Genomic DNA, 19,929 nt, shown 5'->3' on the forward strand with positions numbered 1-19,929 from the left:
TATAAATACAAGCTATTGCCCTTGCCCTAATCACTTTTTGTCCCTGTTCCATTAGGGGCCATCTATATTCATTAGTTATACTGGCTGGGGGTTTGTGTGTGATTAGCATTATCTTTGTATTTTAGATGTCTGTATTTTTTATTGTACCTATATCGTAGATATTGTTATCTTTTGGGGTTGCACATCTGCCTGTGTAGCTACTTCTGTATTCCTGCAATGAACTCCTTTCCAGCTATGGTCTTCACCATAGTAAAGCTAAAATTGAGAAGCTAGTGGAAACGCAAGCATGCTAAAATAGAACCAGTTCACTTACGATAAGTCTTAAAAGTCAACTTTTAAGAATTAATATGAATTACAACATTAGTATGAATTGATGAGGATGGATCGCTTAGGAGGAAATTTGTTCCTCACCAACAGGTTGAAATTCAGATGGCAAGTCACTGTTATAGTAAGGAAATTCCTTACTGTTATGTAGTCAGGGTTTATAGTTTGCTGTGTTTGTATCAGGAAATAATTAGGGTTTCTATATATTCTGGTGAAAGGAGCATATATAAAATCCTTAATTATACTCAGTGAAGTGAAACCATAGGTAGATTTTTCTACCTCAGATACAAGCTTAAAGAAATGTGGCCAGGAAATTAAACTTCAGCAGGAGATTTAGACTCACAGCATGGTTTCTAAGATTGTCAGCAGTGAGCTCTGAGGAAGGCCTAAGGAGGTGAAGGGCGGCTTGAGCAGGGTCATTAAGCTCTGTCCTTAAATGTTCATATATCGTATATACTGAGACTACAGCCTTAAACAATTCTATTTCCTTTTCTTTGTCTTTTTTGAGACAGGGTCCTACTGTAGCTCAGGTTTGGCTTGACTTCATAGAAATCCATCTACCTTTGCCTCTCAAGTGCTGATTAAAGGCATGTACCACCACCATGCCTGGCCTTTAAGATTTGTTTTTATTTTTGTTTATATGTATGTTAGAGCCCAGGAAGCCAGAAAAAGGAGTTGAGTCTCCTTGACCAGGAATTAGAGGCCCCACGGTGGGTGCTGGGAACTGAACGCGGCAGGATGTGCTCTTAATCTTACCTGCCGAGTCATCTCTCCAGCTCCTTTAGGCAAATCATTTCATTCTTCTATGTCAGTTTCCACTTACTAATTGTAACTTGGCTGGGATATTACCAACTCAAACGAGCAGAATAGGATAACGTTGCCTTTTGAGACAGGGTCTCTTACCATGGAGTCTTGCTGGCCTGGAACTCACAGAGATTCACCTTGCCTCTGCCTTCCAAGTGATAGGGTTAAAGGGTTGTGCCACTATGCCCTGAGTTCCTTTTTTCTTTAAGAGGAAGCCGGTTTAGATAAATATTTACTTTTCCCCAAACCTTAAATAGTGATGGTTATTTTTGAAGTTGGTTGCATAGCAAATAAAATTTATTCAAAAATCTTATTTTTGAAAGGTTTAAGCTGTTACTAATACTTTGGAGCAATGCAATTATTGTACAAGTTGAAGGCAATATCTTAGGTGGAAATATCTCCTACTCCAAATGGTTTTGCTAAAGTAGGAAATTAATCTTGAACTCTTTATATGAAATACCTTTGATTTATAAAGGTACCCCTTTCTTCTCTGCTTAATTCTAAGACCTCAGAAGGAAGGCTGATTGCTCAGCTACTTGCTTTTCTATGTATTAAAACATGAATGTTTTAACCTGCTACATCTTTCATGTGCATGTATATGTATACATATAACGTTTTAAATCATGTTTCATTCTGAAGGATGATAAAGTACTTAGCCTGATGGCCAGACTACCTATAAGGACGTCAGAGACCACAGCAGCAGCAGTTCAGGAAAGGAAGTGAAGGGATTGATAGCCGCAATGAAGCTTCAGGGAGCTGTAGGTGGGTGGATGGTACAGCATCTGGTGCAATTCCAGGTTTACAGGAGTCTAGTATGTGGCCCAGTACTTCTAAAAGAATCCTAAGCATTAATAAGAGTGTGATGTCAGCAAGATAGTAGTCTTGTGTGTATGGTGTGCTTACAAAGTCGTCCTTCAGCAGCACTGTAGTAGCCAGCTGCTGCTGAGTTATATAGCAGAGTACATACAGTGCAAGTCACATGAAGGTCAAACATCTGGCAGACACATAACACATAACAGTAATGAAAATTTTAATATATTTTATATCAGTATAGGTAAAATATTTTAAAAACTCAAAAGTTATTAATAATAGAGAGATTTCACATTTTTTCCCTTATTCTCTGAAATACAGCATGTGTCAATATTTTAAGCAAAATAACCACACTTCAAATTCTTTTTAGCTATATATGACATCTAGATATTTTTGTGGTATATGTCAAAATTCTAACGAGCTGAGTGGTAACCTTTATTCTCAGAACTCAGGAGGCAGAGGAGGCGGATCTCTGAGTTCAAGGCCATCCTGGTCTACAGAGTGAATTCCAGGACAGCCAAGGCTGCACAGAGAAACCCTGTCTTCAAAACAAAACAAAAATCCTAACTAGAAATTGAAGTAGTGTCCTTTTGAAGCCAGATCCAACTGGATGTTTGTCAGGCATGGTTTTGGGATAGTCTCTTAGCTTTTTCTAACTTTGCCTTCCTAATATGTAGTGATGATATATGATGTAGTGTGAAATATAAATATGAAAAATATAAAAGCTAATATATTAGAGCACTAATAAGTGGTAGTTTTTAATTATTCTTGTATAGTCATCAGCTAAGAAATTACAGACTAGAGTAGTCAGAACAGAAAATACTTCTGGAATTGGAGTTTTAAAACCTATAAATGCATAACTCTTCCCACTTCTTATTTTCTTGATCTATTTATTTATGTTTTTTTGAGACAAGGTCTTTCTACATAACCCTGACAGTCCTAAAACTCACTCTGTAGAACAGGCTGGCCTTGAACTCAGAGATCTGCCTGCCTCTGTCTCCCAAGTGCTGGGATTAAAGGTATTATCACCACTGCCAGGCTTAGACTTTTGCTTTTAAAAAAAGCTAGATTGTGTTTTCATTTAACTGAGTTAAGTTTTACATGTTACTATTTGATTCTGTATCTGTAGTTCAGGCATTTATCTGCAGCATCGAGATAAATTCCAAGTATTTAAAAAATAATGGCTAGAATATATTATTTATCTTGATATACTGTAACAACCTCCCCAGCAATATAGAGAATGTTTTGGGAAAAAACACATACCAAATATTAAAAGCCATATCTTGAAAAAAAAATCAATATATTGAATAATCCTAGTCATGTTAGCAAAGAGTTCAACAACACAGTAGTGTCTGTATATTTATTCATCTGAAATTAAAGCCCTTTTTGTGACACAGACTTTCAAAAAAATCTCTACAGGCCAGTGACATATCAGGCATATCGTGAATGTACAGTGGAGACTGCCGTTCATGCCAGCGGATGGAATAAGGTATTAACAAATTATCTTTGCTCTTCCAAGATTTTAGTGCTAATGATAAAAGAAAGAAAGAATTGTTAGCATCCCACAACATGGAACTGGTAGCACTAATTAATGTATGAACCAAGACTATGTTAAGTGGATAGTTTTGCTTTCGTGTGTTTCTTTAAATTAATGCGGCAGGGTTCAACAATGTGCCTCAAAATATGTGCCCTGTAGCGTGCTGCCCTGTAGCGTGCTGCCCTGTGGCGTGCTGCCCTGTGGCGTGCTGCCCTGTGGCGTGCTGCCCTGTGGCGTGCTGCCCTGTAGCGTGCTCTCCTCCTTTTCTGTGCGCTTCGAGTTTCCTAGCGTCTCTTGATCTCTCTGTTAGACATGATATTTGTCTACAGATAGTCACTTGTTAACATGTGAGTTAGCATGTCTTGGAGAAGAAGCAGATGTTCACTTAATAGATAACCTCTTCTGGCTCTTTCAAAAGATTAATGCCATTGTGTTTTTATAGTTTCTATAGTAGTGTATCTCATGTCGAATCTCATTTGATCATTCCAAACTCGCCTTTGAAGAATGCACAGTGGATTTTATCGCTCTGTTTGGGGACTGGAAAGGGGTGGGATGTCCTGCTGACCTAGAATGGAACCCTGGATTTTGCACAGGCCAGGCAAGCACTCGACTGGTGAACTACATCCCCAGCATAATGAGCTTTTATTCTGTTCTTTATTTACTTAGCTTGATGACTGTTTAGGAAAGGGTTAAGTCACTTGTGAAGGATCTCGACTAGCAACAAGTTGAGATCTGCTGGTTCTAGCCTTTCCGCTGTGTCATGTGATGATCTGTTGTCTTATACTGCGTTGCCTTGCAAAGGCCGAGTGTGAGGAGATGACTGTGAAGAAGCATCGCATGGGTAGTCCTGTTGTCCACAGCAAACAGTCTGTCTTGTGGGTCAGCTCCACTCATGCCAGCATCTTTCCTTGGTGGCTGTTTAACGGTCTCCAGTGTCCCAGGGGCTCCATTGCAGCTTAGGCTTCACTTTTACATCTTTACACAGTGGCCTCTCAGAGCCTCCTTGCAGGGACTCTGCCCCTGCCACAGTTGTCTGGCCTCAGCAACATTCTGGAATCACGGACAAGATTCCATGAATCTCTTAGTCTTGCGTCTTTCTTGTGTGCAAAACCAGTACCATGTGGATGCAGCTGCCAAGTTCTGCTGCCAACTCCACATGGAGCCTGGCTCCTTGGGTCACAGCTGCAGTAGTTTATGTGTACCAAGGTCATCATTTTTGAGCAGGGAACCCCTTAAACAGTATTCTTAGTTCAGGCTCTCTCCTTTCAGACAGATAAGCCTATTCACAAATTGGTGCCTTGAAGGGGTCTTGCCCTCAGGATACCTCTGCTGTCACCCAGGGCAGAGCAGGAAGTTTGTCATTAAGAGTTACAACCTCTCTTCCACATGCACTTTGGTGCAACTTTCTATTTGCTTATATTCTTTTCATTGCCAAACTGTGCATTTTTATGTCTGCCCCAATCTTTGTCAGGGAATTAAATAAACATATGAATAAAGGTAAGCCAGTAGAAGTTACCTTTTCTGATGGTGAAAGGTTCCTAAACATTCCATTATAAAAATCTCTAAGGAAAAAAATATTCCATGTGCAGAGTACTGTTGTTCTGTGAGGAAATTACTTAGAATAAGAATAAAAAGAGAAGATTATTTGCTTCTTCTTTATTGTATAATTTTATTTATACTTTGAGACAGGACTTTGCATTCTTTAGGTTGCCCTGGAACTCACTGTGTAGCCTCACTGTGAGGATGATCTTGAACTACTGATCTTCCTGTCTCTATCTTCTCAGTGCTAGGATTACAGGCATGTACCACAATGGCTGGTTTATATAGTGCTCAGGATCAAATCCAGGGCTTCATTTGTACTAGACAGTCTACAACTAAACTATATTTCTGGTCCTTCCTTAATTTTTAAACCTAGAGATGTGAATGAGAGACCTTCTTGGAATGTCTAGGCTCTGAATTCTTTTAACATTAAAAAAATACAAAAATGCAGAGTACTAAAAAATAATAAATGGGTTTTAGATTTTATAGACTACTTGTGGATAATACAGTTGGTATAAATGAGTTGTAGAAGTAACTTAACTTTTCTTGTTTTTGTTTTTTGAAACAGCATTTCATTTTAGCCCAAGCTAACCTCAGGAAAACTATGTGGCCAGGGATGAGCTTGACCGTCTAAGCTTCCCGTTATTAACATGTAATCTTCCGGGTTTACAAGCTTGAACCACCACCACCTAGTTTTATGTGTTGCTTCATGGTTGCTAAGCAAGTACTCTACCAACTGAGCTACATCCTTAGACCACTTAGAGTAACTCTTGATGCTTCTTGTACAGGAAAGTAAGTTGAAGTGTGTAAAGATGATCTACACTAGTGCTCTAAACTGGGCATGGCGATATGTCTGTGACGCTAGCAGTTGGGAGGTAGAGGCAAGGAATCAGGAGTTCAGGACCATCCTCAGCTATGTGATGATCCCCAGGTTAGCCTGGGCTACATGAGACCTTAAACAAAACAAAACAAAAAATGTAAATAAAATACAAATGGAAGTGCGTGGGCTGGAGGTCCGTTAAGGAAAGTCTGTCAGATAAGTAAGCCTGGTGTGGCAGTCATGTAATGATTCCTATGAGCTGAGTGTGGTGGCACATAGTAATCCCAATACTTGGGGTGAAAACAGAAGGATCAGTAGTTCAAGGCTAGCATTGGCTTCTTGAGACCTTCTTTTAAGCAAAACAAAACAGGGCTGGCAGAATGACTCAGCAGGTAAAGGTGCTTGCCACCAAGCCTGGTGGCCTGAGTTTGGTCCCTGGGCCCCACATGGTGGAGGGAGAATGGACTCCCCAGTGCTGTTCTCTGACCTTCACACACACCCCATGGTGCACTCTCAGACTACCCCCTCCCCAATAAAATATACACATGATATTTTAAAAAATCAAAATAGTGTGAGGAATGAAAGGAGAGGAAATGAAGCATTTTTGCTAAGACATGTATCATCAAGAACATTATCAAACAGAGAGAAAATGCTATAGTCTCATAAGATGAAGTGTCTGGATTCTGGTTACTGCCATTCAAGATTATAGAATAGAAAGGAAAACTCATGTGAAGGCGTGGGCATAGTGCTAGGTGAAGAGCAGGTCGGTTAAATGACGGACTGAGAGGGTCTGTAACCAAAGCTAAAGGGACAGGAGAGAGAGCGTTTCACATTTATTCCTGATTTAGTTTATAGGAAATGAGTATCTACTTTTGATATCCATGAAGAGGTCATTTGTAACAGATGAAAGGAAATATTATTTTATGTAGTGGCTCATAAAATAAGGTGTTTGCAATTCATTTCCCCAATAAACAATAGCATATTAAGCATGCCTAGCCTCAAAATGTTACACATTTATGGATTATTATAGGAAATTAGAGTGCTTTGTAGTACAGGACATCCCAGGCCTTTGAAGTGGATACGAATTTTGCAAGATGGCTTCTCAAGCCATCCTTTACCTGCTCCTAATCAAGGCACAGTATTGGGGCAAGATAAACCTTCATTTTGTTTTGTTTTAAACAGCTTGATGCATTTTCTTATGTAAAGGCCTATCTCATTCTTCTTCATAGCCCTATTTCCATTAGTGGTAAGAAAATGTTTTAATATATTTTGAGCTGGAGTCCTTTGAGAATGTCAAAAATGAAGATGTGTGTTGTATTCTTCTGTTCAGACTTCAAAGTGGATTCCCTCTAGGCTGCTTTTACTGAAGTAAAAGCCAAGAATATTAGTATGAAGCATGAACTCATTTTCAGAGTTTGTTTTCTTTTGAGGAAATACTTTGTCATTCCGTTATTTCCTTAGTAATCCAGAAACAAGGAACTGAAATTGGTGTATTTCCTCATGCATTCCTTCTTAGGTCAGGAGAGCCTTTGATGTTAGACAAAGAGCCTGCATGCAGACGGCTGGCTGCCTGACGTTAGTGAACCCTTTCTCTTCCCCTCATCCCCATCGCTAGCTTTGGCATTTGTGGTGTTAGAGAGAACCAGGGCCGCCGGCGCTCTGCCCTTCAGTTTTTGTTTTCACTTTTCTGTTTGCACTTGTTGTTGTTGTTTTTGAAAGGAAGGCAGTAGACTCTAGTTAGTTTGTATTGTAAATTCTGATTATTTTAAATATTGAGCCACAGGATTATTAGGTATTGTCTTAGTGTTTTTATTGCTGTGAAGAGACACCGTGACCATGGCAACTCATAAAGAAAACATTTAATTGAGGGGGCTCACTTGCAGTTTCAGAGGTCCAGTCAGTTATCTTCATGGGGGGAGCATGGCGGCATGCAGGCAGTCCATGGTGGGGAGCATGGCGGCATGCAGGCAGACATGGTGCTGGAGCTGAGAGTGCTACTTCTTGACTCAAAAGCAACAGGGAGTCCACTGACTGTCACACTGAGTGAAGCTTGAGAAAGAGACCTCAAAGCCCACCCCCACAGTGACACACTTCCAACAGAAGGTGTGACCCAGATTAAAGGTGTGCCCTTCAGCCTCAAGGCCTGGATTAATGGTGTGCCATCCAGCCTCCCCCAACAAGACCACACTTCCTCCAACAAGGCCACCTCTCCTAATAGTGCCACTCCCTATGAGCTCATGGGGGCCAATTACATTCAAACCACCACAGGTAGAGTTTATGATGTCTCTGTTTGTATTTGATTTTTGGTGACTTTCATAGCGTAGCTCATCACTTTTAGGTTATTATTGTGCCAGGTGTGATCACTCACACCCATAGTCTCACTCAGCACTTGGGGGACTGAGGCAAGAGGATCGCCATAAGCATGACGCCAGCCTGGGGGACAGCATGAGACCCTCTCTCGAAAAGAGCAACAATGAAAATTTGTTTTCAAATAGATAGTAAAAGTGTTTGGTGAAAAATGTAAAAAGTACAGAAATAAGCCTGGCAGTGGTGGTGCACTCCTTTAATCCCAGCACTCGGGAGGCAGAGGCAGGTGGATCTCTTGAGTTCAAGGCCAGCATGGTCTACAGAGTGAGTTCCAGGAAAGGCGCAAAACTACACAGAGAAACCCTGTCTTGGAAAAAAAAAAGGGGGGGGGGGAAGTGCAGAAATACTAGAAACAAGGATATTACTCTTCCCTCACCCGCCCTTAGTCAGTAAGTTTCCTTAACTGACTGCTGTTACTAGTTAGTTGTAGATTTTTCCCCAGAGACACTGTTAGCCTTAGGTTTATGTGTGCATATGTATGTGTGTGTTGACTTAAATTTTGGTAGTTGGTGGGTGAACAATCTAGTCTTTTAACAGCTAGGGTGGCTACAGTTTTTAGATTAGTCTGTTGAATTGTTTTTAGTCTTTTTTCATTATAATTAATTATTGTGTGAATTTCTGTATACATATGTTTCACACATGGTTTTTTTCACATAACAACTTTTTCTCCTCCCTCTTATAGAAATTCATATACAGTGGCCTGAAAATTTCTAGCAGGAGTTGATGTTTTATCATAGTGAGAATGAAATAACCACAATCATGTGTCTGCTTTAAAATGTTTAATGGTTGAACATAAAATCTGTCATAAGAATTTCACGTCTTACGTTTTTCCATGTTTCCATCTTTGCCTTGAAGATTTTGGTGCCTCTAGTTTTGCTACAACAAATGCTTTTGGAATTGACACGGCGAGGTCAAGAGCCCCTGAGTACCCTGCTACAGTTTGGCGTGACGTATCTGGAGGACCATGCAGCAGAATTCATCATTCAGCAAGGTGGCTGGGTATGAACTACTTAAAACAATTTTTTTTTCTTTAAAATAATTTAGACTGTTTTTAAAAGTTTCAAATATTTTTTTATTTGCTGGGAGATCAAACCAGTGTTGTTGTTCATGGTAGGCAAGTGCTCTACCACAGAGTTACAGCCCTGGCCCAAGCAGTTGGTAGTTCTTGTTGGCTTTTGGACAGTGTAGGTTTATGTTAGTGCTGGATGACAAGCAGTTGGTAGTTCTTGTTGGCTTTTGGACAGTGTAGGTTTATGTTAGTGCTGGATGACAAGCAGTTGGTAGTTCTTGTTGGCTTTTGGACAGTGTAGGTTTATGTTAGTGCTGGATGACAAGCAGTTGGTAGTTCTTGTTGGCTTTTGGACAGTGTAGGTTTACGTTAGTGCTGGGTGACAAGCAGTGGAAAGGCGTTCATGCCATTTTAAGTCACCTAGGTTCACTTCAATAAAGTGATATGTGCTACTTTCAAATAGTTGTTAGTCATGAAACAGTTTATGCAACAGAAACAAATCAGAATAACTAAGAGGTGAGGAACAGTAAAATGAACACCCATGTGTCTGTAGCCCCTAAGAAAAGAACACAGTTAATGCTTTAGAGGGGCCAGGGTGAGAGTTGCTAGGGATTAAAGTCAGACCACATGTGCTAGGCAAGTTCTGTACCATTTATCTATATCCCTGGCCCACACAGCTGCCATTTTTTAATTTCTTTATATTTCTCTCCTGGGTTTTGATATGTTCCTATTATCTAATACTTCAAAAGGCTAACAGATTTTCTGAACTTTTTTTTTAAAAGTTTTTATTTTTTGTTATTAGAGAGTTATTTTTTATTATGTATATAGTGTTCTTTCCGAATGTATGCCTGAATGCCAGAAGAGGGCATTAGATCTCATTATAGATGGTTGTGAACTGCCATGTGGTTGCTGGGAACTGGAACTCAGGACCTCTGGAAGAGCAGCCAGTGCTCTTATGGTCAGAGCCATCTCTCCAGCCTCATTTTTTTTGTTATTTTTAATTGTGTGTGTATGTGTGTTTATATGTAGATATACTTGGGAGTGCAGGTGCCCACTGGCTAGAGGTGTTGGGTCCCTCTGGAGCTGAAGTTAGATGTAGTTGTGAGCCACCTGCTGTATTGAGAATTGAACTCTGGTCCTCTGTAAGAGCAGTGCATGCTTTTAACCCCTGGGCCATCTCTCCAGCCCAGATTTTCTAAACTTTTAAAATCATAGTTTACATGTGTGTAAATACTTAGACAATAATTATTTTACCTTGAATTTTTTTGTATAGTATCGTACTCTCTATATTTTTCTGTAACTTGCATGTTTCACTAACAATGTTAGTCATTGTTTCTTAGCCTTTTTTTCACTATCATTTCGACAATGATAATTTTTAAAGCCAGATTTCTTTCTGCATGAAAAAAAGAAAAAGTTTTTAAAACACAGTTGGAGTTTATTCAAAGACAAAGTTTACAACTAATCACAGTGGCGCATGCCTTTAATCCCAGCAACACAGCCAGAGTTACATAGATCAATTCTGTCTGAAAAACCATACACACACAAAAAAAAGGAGTTTTAGAGGCTGGAGCCTGTGACATGCGTGAAGACCCAGAACCCAAGTCTACCTAGAACCCAAGTAATAAAATCAGGTATGGGAGTGCAGGTGCCTACAGGGGCTAGAGGTGTTGGGTCCCTCTGGAGCTGGGATTAAAGGTGTGTGCCATCACTGCCTGGCAAAGTAGAATTTCTAAGTCATGGTATATAGCCATGTTTTTTGTTTGTTTGGTTGGTTTTTGTTTGTTTGTTTGTTTGAGACAGAACCCTAAGTCCCAGGCTGGCCTTGAACTCTATTTAGCTAAGGGTGACCTTGAACATCTGACCATCTTGCTTCTACCTCTGAGTGATGGGATTGCAGATGTGTGCCACCATACCTAGTTTATGGCATTGAATCCAGGGCTTTATGCATACAAGACAAGTGCTCTACCAAGTTATCTCCCCAGCTCCTGGACATGTTTTCAATCTATGAAACAATCCCAAAGTGTTTTTCTTTTTTCTTTTTTTTTTCTTCCGAGACAGGGTTTCTCCATGTAGTTTTGGTGCCTGTCCTGGATCTCGCTCTGTAGACCAGGCTGGCCTCGAACTCACAGAAATACGCCTGGCTCTGGCTTCTGAGTGTTGTGATCAAAGGTTTGCGCCACTTCTGCCCAGCGTGGTGGGTTTTTTTTTTTTGTTTTTTTTTGTTTTTTTTTTTTTGAGACAGGGTTGCTGTGTTGTCCTGGAAGTCACTCTGTAGCTCAAGTTGGCCTTGAGCTCACAGAGATCCATGTGCCTTTGCCTCCTGAGTGCTGGGATTAAAGGCATCCACTACCACTGCCTGGCTTTTAAGCTTTTAATAAGGTTGCAAAAATAATGAATTCCCATGTAGTCTTTACCCAGTTTCCTCTACTGTAAGTGTCTTAGTTATGGTTTCTGTTGTGATAAACACCATGACCAAAAGCAACTTGGAGAGGAGAGCGTGTATCTTCCAGTCCATTGAAGGAAGCCAGGGCAGGAACTGAAGCAGAGGCCGTGCAGGAAAGATGCTTCCTGCCCTGCTCAGCCTGCTTTCTTATATTACTCAGGGCCGCCTGCCCAAGGGTGGCACTGGCCACAGTGAGCTGGGTTCTCCCACATCAGTCATTAATCAAGAAAATGCCCTGTAGGCTTGCCCACAGGATGAGCCGCGGAGGCCTTCTGCAGTTGAGAGCCTCTCCTCCCAGACATGTCTAGGTTTGTGTCAGCTTGACAAAAACCAACCAGCAGGTGACATCCTAGGAAACTGTGATCCCTTTGTCAAAGCTAAAATAATAAAGTTTGTCTATTAACTGAACTCCAGACTTGCTATTGATAGCAGTCTTTTTCCTGTGCTATAATTGTTCCAGGACACCATGATATATTTAACCCTGCACTAGTTTTTCATTACTCATGAGCATAGATCACAACTCATGGCGGACTACACAGACTTCATCCTCTTTCCTGTTCATAGCCCTTTGTTCCTTCCGCTCCGATTAGCCTTGCCGCTTCCACTGCTGCTGAGTTCCTAGTTCCTTCCTTCCTTGGTTGGTTATTTGTTTGCTTTTTTTTTTTTTTTGCTTCAGGCTTCATAGTGTTGCTTTTTGCATGTAACCTGCATCAACTTTTTTGTTGCTGAGCCAGATGGCCAATGACTTCCTAGAATGATGTGTTTCAAAGCCCAGAAAGAAACAGCATTTTAATATTGTCAGTTAGAAAAGGAAGACCTGGAATACATTCCAAAATTTTTCCAAATTTGTTGTGTACATGATTCTGAGGAAGGCTGCAGAACTGGCCGTTTGAGCCAGGTATGTTGGGACACGCCTGTAATCCCAACACTCAGGATGCTGAGGCGGTAGGGTTGTTGGAAGTTCAAGGCCATCTACATAATACCAGGCTAGCCAGGCTACATAATAAAACTGTCCCAATCTCCAAAATAAACAAACTATAATATTCAGTAAGAATACTCTGCCTGGCATGGTGGCGTACACCTTTAATCCCAGAGTTTGGGAGCAGAGGCAGGCGGATCTCTGTGAGTTTGAGGTCAGCCTGGTCTACAGATCAAATCCTGGACAGCCAGGGCTACACAGAGAAACCCTATCTCAAACAAACAAACAAATAAACAAACAAATAAACAAACAAAAGCAAAACAACAACAAAACCCACACACAAAAACCAAAAACTTAATTTGGGGAAATTTTAGAAATCATTTTAGACCCTAGTACAAGCCCAGGCTGCCTTCAGAAGCTGGGTGCATGCTCCCCGGGAGAGTTAAAGCTGAGGAAAGAAGGGAGGGAGGGAGGCAGGCTGAGAACCAAGAACCAGTGCTTTCCTGGGCAGTTGTTCCCCATCTTTTCCTAGCAGAATGAGCTGCTTCAGAGATTGGGTAGGGTGTGCAGGAGGGGAGGAGAGTCCCTAGACGCTCTCAGGTCCAGTAGTCTGGAGCCTGCAATGACATCCAACAAGGAGGTCTAGCCTCAACAATTTAAGACAAGAAGGACCAACATCCAAGGTTGTCCTCTGCCACCACATGCATGCACTCACACACATGAAAGCACACATGTACGTAATGTACAGAGACAGGAGAGTCAGGGACACACAGAGACAGAGGGGGAGTCAGAGACACACAGAGAGACAGAGGGAGAGTCAGAGATACAAAGAGACAGGGGGAGTCAGAGACACAGAGAGACAGAGGGGGAGTCAGAGACACACAGAGAGACAGGGGGGAGTCAGAGAGACAGAGAAACAGAGGGGGAGTCAGAGAGACAGAGAAACAGAGGGGGAGTCAGAGACACAGACAGAGGGGGAGTCAGAGACACACAGAGAGACAGGGGGGGAGTCAGAGAGACAGAAACAGAGGGGGAGTCAGAGACACAGACAGAGGGGGAGTCAGAGACACAGACAGAGGGGGAGTCAGAGACACACAGAGAGACAGAGGGGGAGTCAGAGACACAGAGAGAGATAGGGAGAGTCAGAGATACAGAGAAAAAGAGGGGGAGTCAGAGACACAGAGAGACAGAGGGGGAGTCAGAGACACACAGAGAGACAGAGGGAGAGTCAGAGACACAGAGAGAGACAGAGGGAGAGTCAGAGACACAGAGAGAGACAGGGAGAGTCAGATACAGAGAGACAGAGGGGGAGTCAGAGACTCAGAGAGACAGGAGGAGTCAGAGACACACAGAGAGACAGAGGGGGAGTCAGAGACACAGAGACAGAGGGAGAGCCAGAGATACAGAGAAACAGGGGGAGTCAGAGACACAGAGAGACAGAAGGGGAGTCAGAGACACACAGAGAGACAGAGGGGGAGTCAGAGACACACAGAGAGACAGAGGGAGAGTCAGAGACACAGAGACAGGGAGAGTCAGAGATACAGACAGAGGGGGAGTCAGAGACACAGAGAGAGACAGAGGGGGAGTCAGAGAGACAGAGGGGGAGTCAGAGATACAGAGAGACAGAGAGACAGAGGGAGAGTCAGAGACACAGAGAGAGACAGGGAGAGTCAGATACAGAGAAACAGGGGGAGTCAGAGACACAGACAGAGGGGGAGTCAAAGACACAGAGAGAGACAGAGGGGGAGTCAGAGACACAGAGAGAGACAGAGGGGGAGTCAGACAGGGGGAGTCAGAGACACACAGAGACAGAGGGGGAGTCAGAGACATACAGAGAGACAGAGGGGGAGTCAGAGACACAGAGAGAGAGACAGAGGAGAGAGCCCAACAAATAAAGAGCAGAAGCAGACACATTTAAGAAAACATAGGAAACAAGAACCAGTGGAGTCACTGAAGCCGTAGCCTGTGATCCCAGTACTTCGAATGTTGAGGCAAGAGGACCAGGGTTCAAGGCCACCTTCATGTACATAACTGACTCAGGACAAGCCTGTGAACTACATGAGACCCTGACCCAAAAAATGATAATACAAGTAAAAATAAGATATTTTCTTTTTTCCACTTTAAAAATATCATTAATCTTTGAGAATTTCATACAGATGTGTTTTGATCACCTTCACCCCTCTTTTCACTCTAAAATCTCCCAGACCCACCCCCCACCTTCCCATCTCCAACTTCATGTCTTTTTTTTTTTTTAAATAATAACCCTCCAAGTCCAATTTCTGCTGCCCATATATTTCTGGGTGGGGCGTGGGAGCATCCACTGAAGTGTGATTGACCTACAAAGGGCTGCACCCTTAAAGGAAACTGCCTCTCCTCCCCTAGAAGCCATTAGCTGTCCATAGCTCCTCAGGTAGGAGTGGGTGTCATGAGCTCCTCTCCTCTGTGCTGGAACATTAACTGATCTGAGATTTATACACTGATGTCCTAGTCATTGTCAGCATGAGTTACCTGGAAGGCACTTTGGGTAAGTAAGCCAACCGTAGTGGCACAGGTATGTAATCCAGCACTTTGGAGGCAGAGGAGGCAGGAGAATTGCAAGTTTGAGGCCAGCCTGGGCTTCACAGTGAGTTCCAGGCCAGCTTAACTACATAGTAAAAATGGTCTGAAGGAAAGAGGGGGGGGGGGGGGGGGGAGAAAGGAAACGTAAATATTTGTAAGCGGCATGCTATCTGTAAGTGTGTCTGTAAGTATGTGGCATTCTTTTTTCTCATCTTTAAGTCTGACTGTTAATCCCTTAATTCCAACTTGTATTTGGCCTGCTCCAATTAGGGCAGGTCCAAGCCGCTTGTTGTGACCGAATCACACTTTCTCCTTCTGCTCTCTCTCACTGATTTTCATTTCTTGGCATTGTTACATTGTGGTAAGTCTTTTTCCTGAAAGGGCAGCAGTTTTAGTCTACTATGATAAGGCCTTTTATTTTCTCCATTGTCATGTACTAAACTAAACCATATAGTTTTAGATTACATAGAAAAATTATTGTAAACTTTCATCTAATGTCTGTCTTAAAGTTTTTGAATGAAATTAATCTCCTTTCTCTTTTTCCTGAGTTGAAGATTCTTGTTACAATTTTAAAGAGTAGCAGCCATGAAAAGGATTATTTATTTTTACTCTAGGATAATAATTTTCTTTGAAGCATTTAGGGTTTCTTAGAAGTTTTATGCTGTAAAAATTCATCTGAAACCAAGTAGGTTGGTAAGCAGCTTAGTTTTGTTAAGTCTGAGGAATCTGTCCGTTCAGGTATGGGTGTTACTGTGATGGGTTTGGGGTGGATTCCCACCCCCCTCTTCAGTGCTAGAGATGAAAGCCAGGCCTTGCTACATGCTGCACAAGAACTCTTTACCTATTGGCTAAAGTCCCATCCCGAGCTGGGTTCTGAGATGTGTTCTTGTGGGTCTTGGCATCATACTGTATGAACATTAATCCACTTCTCTAGGAGGGCTTTTCACACTCAGTCTTCTTGTTTTAGGTCAGTAGGGACTGAAGCAGCATTTGGGTGTGAGTGTCCTGTTTGAGCATGTAGAGATCAGGTACCTGTTTCCATTGTATAAGCTGAACGACAGCGTATGAGGCTGAGAGTGAATGATAAAGGTTTATTGGCATAACTTAGGGGATGTGCTTTCCTAGATGGATTTACCAATGAGGATGGGCTTTGGAATGAAAGCCATCCTCAGATGGAAAAATGAAACCCATAGGTGCTTAGATCACCAGTCATGACACAAAAAAGCTAAAATTTGCACCAAATACATTAGTTACAAATAATTTGTAACTGATAGGAGAAAAAAAAACCCAAAAAACTCAAAACAAAATAAACTCAGTATTAGACATCAGGACACAGTATACAATTTTAATTAATTTTATTTTTGTCACATGTAGACAGACTGGCCTTGAACTTGCTATGTAGCTGAACTCCTTGAGACTGGCCTTGAACTCCTGATTCTCCTTTCTCATCTCCCAAGTCTGCAATTACAGACCTGTACCACCACACTTACTTTATATAGGCATCAAATTCAGGGCTTCATGTATGGTAGGCAATCACTCTATCAAATGAACTACATTTCCAACCCACAAAATGGCTCTTTTAATAATTGCTAGGCCAATTTTTCTTGGCCTAACTCCTAAGCAGAGTTATATTTTATTTTACATGTGTTTAAACATATTTCCTTTATCTTCATAGCGGGTTTCATACATTTGTGTGTGTCTGTTTTCTTGAAGAAGGTTAACTTGTTTTCTCTCCTCTGGCGTAAACATAAACTCGAGGCACTGTAAAGCAGCCGGAGAAGTGTGAGGGTAGAAATTGGACTCAGCCTGCGTTCTAGCAGAGGGTCAAGCATGAGGCTGACACCTTGTTAGAGACAAGCTTAGGTGATGGGGTGGTTCTAGAACCGATTGGAGTATAACTCTACTTTGCTGGAGTTTAGGTAGCTCAAAACAGCTGTCTGTGTGGACGGGTCCCCCTTGGAAAGAGCTTCAGTGGTCATCCTTTTCTTTTTAGGAGGTTTATTGACGCTGTCCTGGAACTCACTGTGTAGCCCAAGCTGGCCTCCAACTTCGAGCAGTCCTCTTGTGTGGGCCTCTTAAGTGCTGAGATCATGAGTGTGAGCTACCCTGTTCCGCTCTCCTTTCAGACTCCCCCATAGGGCTGGTAAGACAGTTCGTTCAGCAGGTGAAGGGGCTGCCACCAAGCTTGACCTTGCTTTGATCCTGGAACCCACATGGTCGGAGAGAACCCTCTGACCACACCGTCGCTGACTGCACCCTCTCCCCCTGCCCTCCGCCACAAAATAAATAAATGAAAGCATTATAACATTTAGAGAAAAGAAAAGACAGTTATGAAAGAGCATAAAATGGGGTACATTTTTACTAAAATGGCACACCTCAGGACAAAGTAAGTTGTAAGGAGACCATGACAGCAAAAGAGAGAGTCATGTGAGGTACCTCCCACACTGCACACAGTTGTGCTCCTGTGATGTCTGAGATGGAAGATGAAGTCTCTAGATGTGGACCAGAGGCTCTTAAGCCCTCTGTTAGCTTTGCTTGGGCTGTAATGAAGTAATGAAGGAGGTTTGTAGCTCACTAGTAGAGTGCCTTCCTGGCGTGCCAAGGCCCTGGGGTCCATCCCCAGCACCATACATACACCAAACAGTAACGGGGGAGACATTGTACTGTAAATCCTATGTCAACTTGTTAGCTTTCCCGAGGAAAGTTCCGTTTCAAAAGCTGAGCCCCAAAGGCCTCTTTCTGAACACTGCAGTGCTTACCTGTTTAGTTAGACGCTTGGTTCTGGTTTGGTCGATTCTTTTGTTAGAGCATCTTGTTTTTCCAAGTGTAGATCAGCAACTTAGAGTTCATATCTTTGTTTTTTGTTTTTTCCAGACAGGGTTTCTCTGTGTAGCACTTGCTGTCCTGGATCTCACTCTGTAGACCAGGCTGGCCTCCAACTCACAGAGATCCACCTGCCTCTGCCTCCCGAGTGCTGGGATTAAATGTGTGGACCACTGTGCCCATTTTGAGAGTTTATTTTCTTAAATCCCTGGGCAGCAAGGCTTGGGAGTTCAGCATAGGAGACTGTGAGTGTGGAGTTGCTGCTTCTCATAGAGCACCTAGAACATGGGTAAGAAAAATGGGATGCAGTTTAAGGATAGAGTGCTTGGTTGACATGCATAAGACCTTGGGTTCCCTCCTTAGTGCTTCAAAAGAAAAAAAATGCCCCTAAGAATAGGAGGAAATATTGGTTTACTTCATTTAATAGTACTGTGCCTTTAAAAACTTGATATTTTGTTTGAGAGTAAAGCACAGCTGTGCTCGGGAAGGATGATGTGTCTTCTAAATATTGTATGGCCTTGCCCTCTTGGCTTTTTAGCTGGCGGAGTCAGATAATTAGCAGTACTCTACTTGAACTGAGCCTTTATCTGATGGCTAGATAATACGTTAGAGTCAGGTTTTCTGCTCAGGGATATTGATGGACTGTAGAGGGGTTGTAATGGAGGCAGGGAGTTGAACTGATTTCCCAAGAGAACTGTGGTCTTTGTTAGAAAGATAGCAGTGATGGCTAATATATTAGTTATGAGCTGACAAAATGATACCCAGGCAGACATGACATTTACTTTCCATTGATTTAGCATCTTTCCTTTTTTTTGTTTGGTGGCACCAGGCATGAACCTCAGGACCTCTGTGAGTAGCAAAGCTCCCATCACTGCTCCCTATTTCATATCCCCAGCCCGCACACAACCCTTTCTTTTTGGAGACAGGCGTTTCAAAAGACAACTAGCTATTCTTAAACTCGTAATCCTCCTGCCTTAGATCGGGGCTGGGATGGGCTGTTGCCACCACACCTGGCAAGATGACGCCTTTCATTTCCAGACCACTTGATAGGCAGCAGGAGTCATTGCATTAGTTCTGTCGAGAGAGAAGCGGTTAGGGGCCCCCACACGGCTCGGCCATTAAGGGCCCTTGCTACAAAGCCTGATGACCCGAGTTCCATCCCTAGAAGCCACACAGTGGAAGGAGAGAACCAACTCCAGCAAACTGTCCTCTGTGCTCCATGCACATGCCCTGGTGTGCACACCAAATTAATAAATAAGTCTAAAAAATTTTTAAGAAAATAGTGATTATGTTTATTAGAATAATAGCAGAAAATATTCAGAGAAAGATGAGCTTGTGTTTAGATATAGTATGATACCTTTAGAAGCTGTGCCTGGCATTTTACACCTTTAGTCCCAACACTTGGGAGACAGAGCAGGCAGATCTCTGTGAGTTCAAAGCCAGCCTGGTCTGCATAGCCAGTTCCAGGCCAGCCAGGGCTACATTGTGGGACTGTCTCAAAGAAAAGGAAAAAGATACATTTAGGTGGGAGATGGTACAATACCTATAATCCCAACACTCAGGAGGCTGAGGTAGGAGGATCACAAGTTAGGGGTCAGCCTGGACTATGTGTTCTAGGCCATTTAGCAAATGGCCTAGTAGCAAATCTCTGTCTTAAAAATAACAACAACGAAAAACAAAACAGAGCCAGATTTTGTGGTACAAGTCTGTATTTCCTGCTCTCGGGAGACAGAGGAGGGAGGCTCAGGAGTCGAGGGCCAGAGAGGTGGTTCAGTAGGTAAAAGTGCTGTGGCCGGTGACCCAAGTTCAGTCCCTGGAACTCACATGTGCAAGGAGAGCTGTCCCCTGCACGCATGCAGGTTATCTTCTGACGTCACACATGCCCCACGACACAGATGCCTCCCACCTATACACACGACATAAATAAACATAAAAACATTAGTTTTGTGGTGGCGCATGCTTTGAATTCCAGCAC

The 19,929-nt window shown here is 42.4% G+C and overlaps 1 protein-coding gene across 8 annotated transcripts in view; it reads left to right on the top strand.

Annotated features, from left to right (window-relative positions):
* Bcl2l13 (BCL2 like 13) overlaps positions 1–19,929 on the top strand; it is a 60,139-nt gene that overhangs the window by 32,134 nt on the left and 8,076 nt on the right. For 3 of the 8 annotated variants that reach the window (XR_013050128.1, XM_076567842.1, XM_076567840.1), the window contains one exon: positions 9,057–9,200. Coding sequence is in view for 7 of the 8 variants with exons in the window: in XM_076567842.1 (XP_076423957.1) it covers positions 9,057–9,200 (144 nt within the window). In the remaining variant the exon portion in view is untranslated. Of the gene's footprint in view, positions 1–1,772; positions 1,891–3,357; positions 3,428–5,582; positions 5,807–9,056; positions 9,201–19,929 lie in introns of those variants that run through there. The other 5 variants (XM_006991586.4, XM_076567839.1, XM_076567841.1 and 2 more) reach the window with 4 other exon arrangements.

This window comes from Peromyscus maniculatus, chromosome 3 (assembly GCF_049852395.1).
Source record: "Peromyscus maniculatus bairdii isolate BWxNUB_F1_BW_parent chromosome 3, HU_Pman_BW_mat_3.1, whole genome shotgun sequence".
Taxonomy (NCBI): domain Eukaryota; kingdom Metazoa; phylum Chordata; class Mammalia; order Rodentia; family Cricetidae; genus Peromyscus; species Peromyscus maniculatus.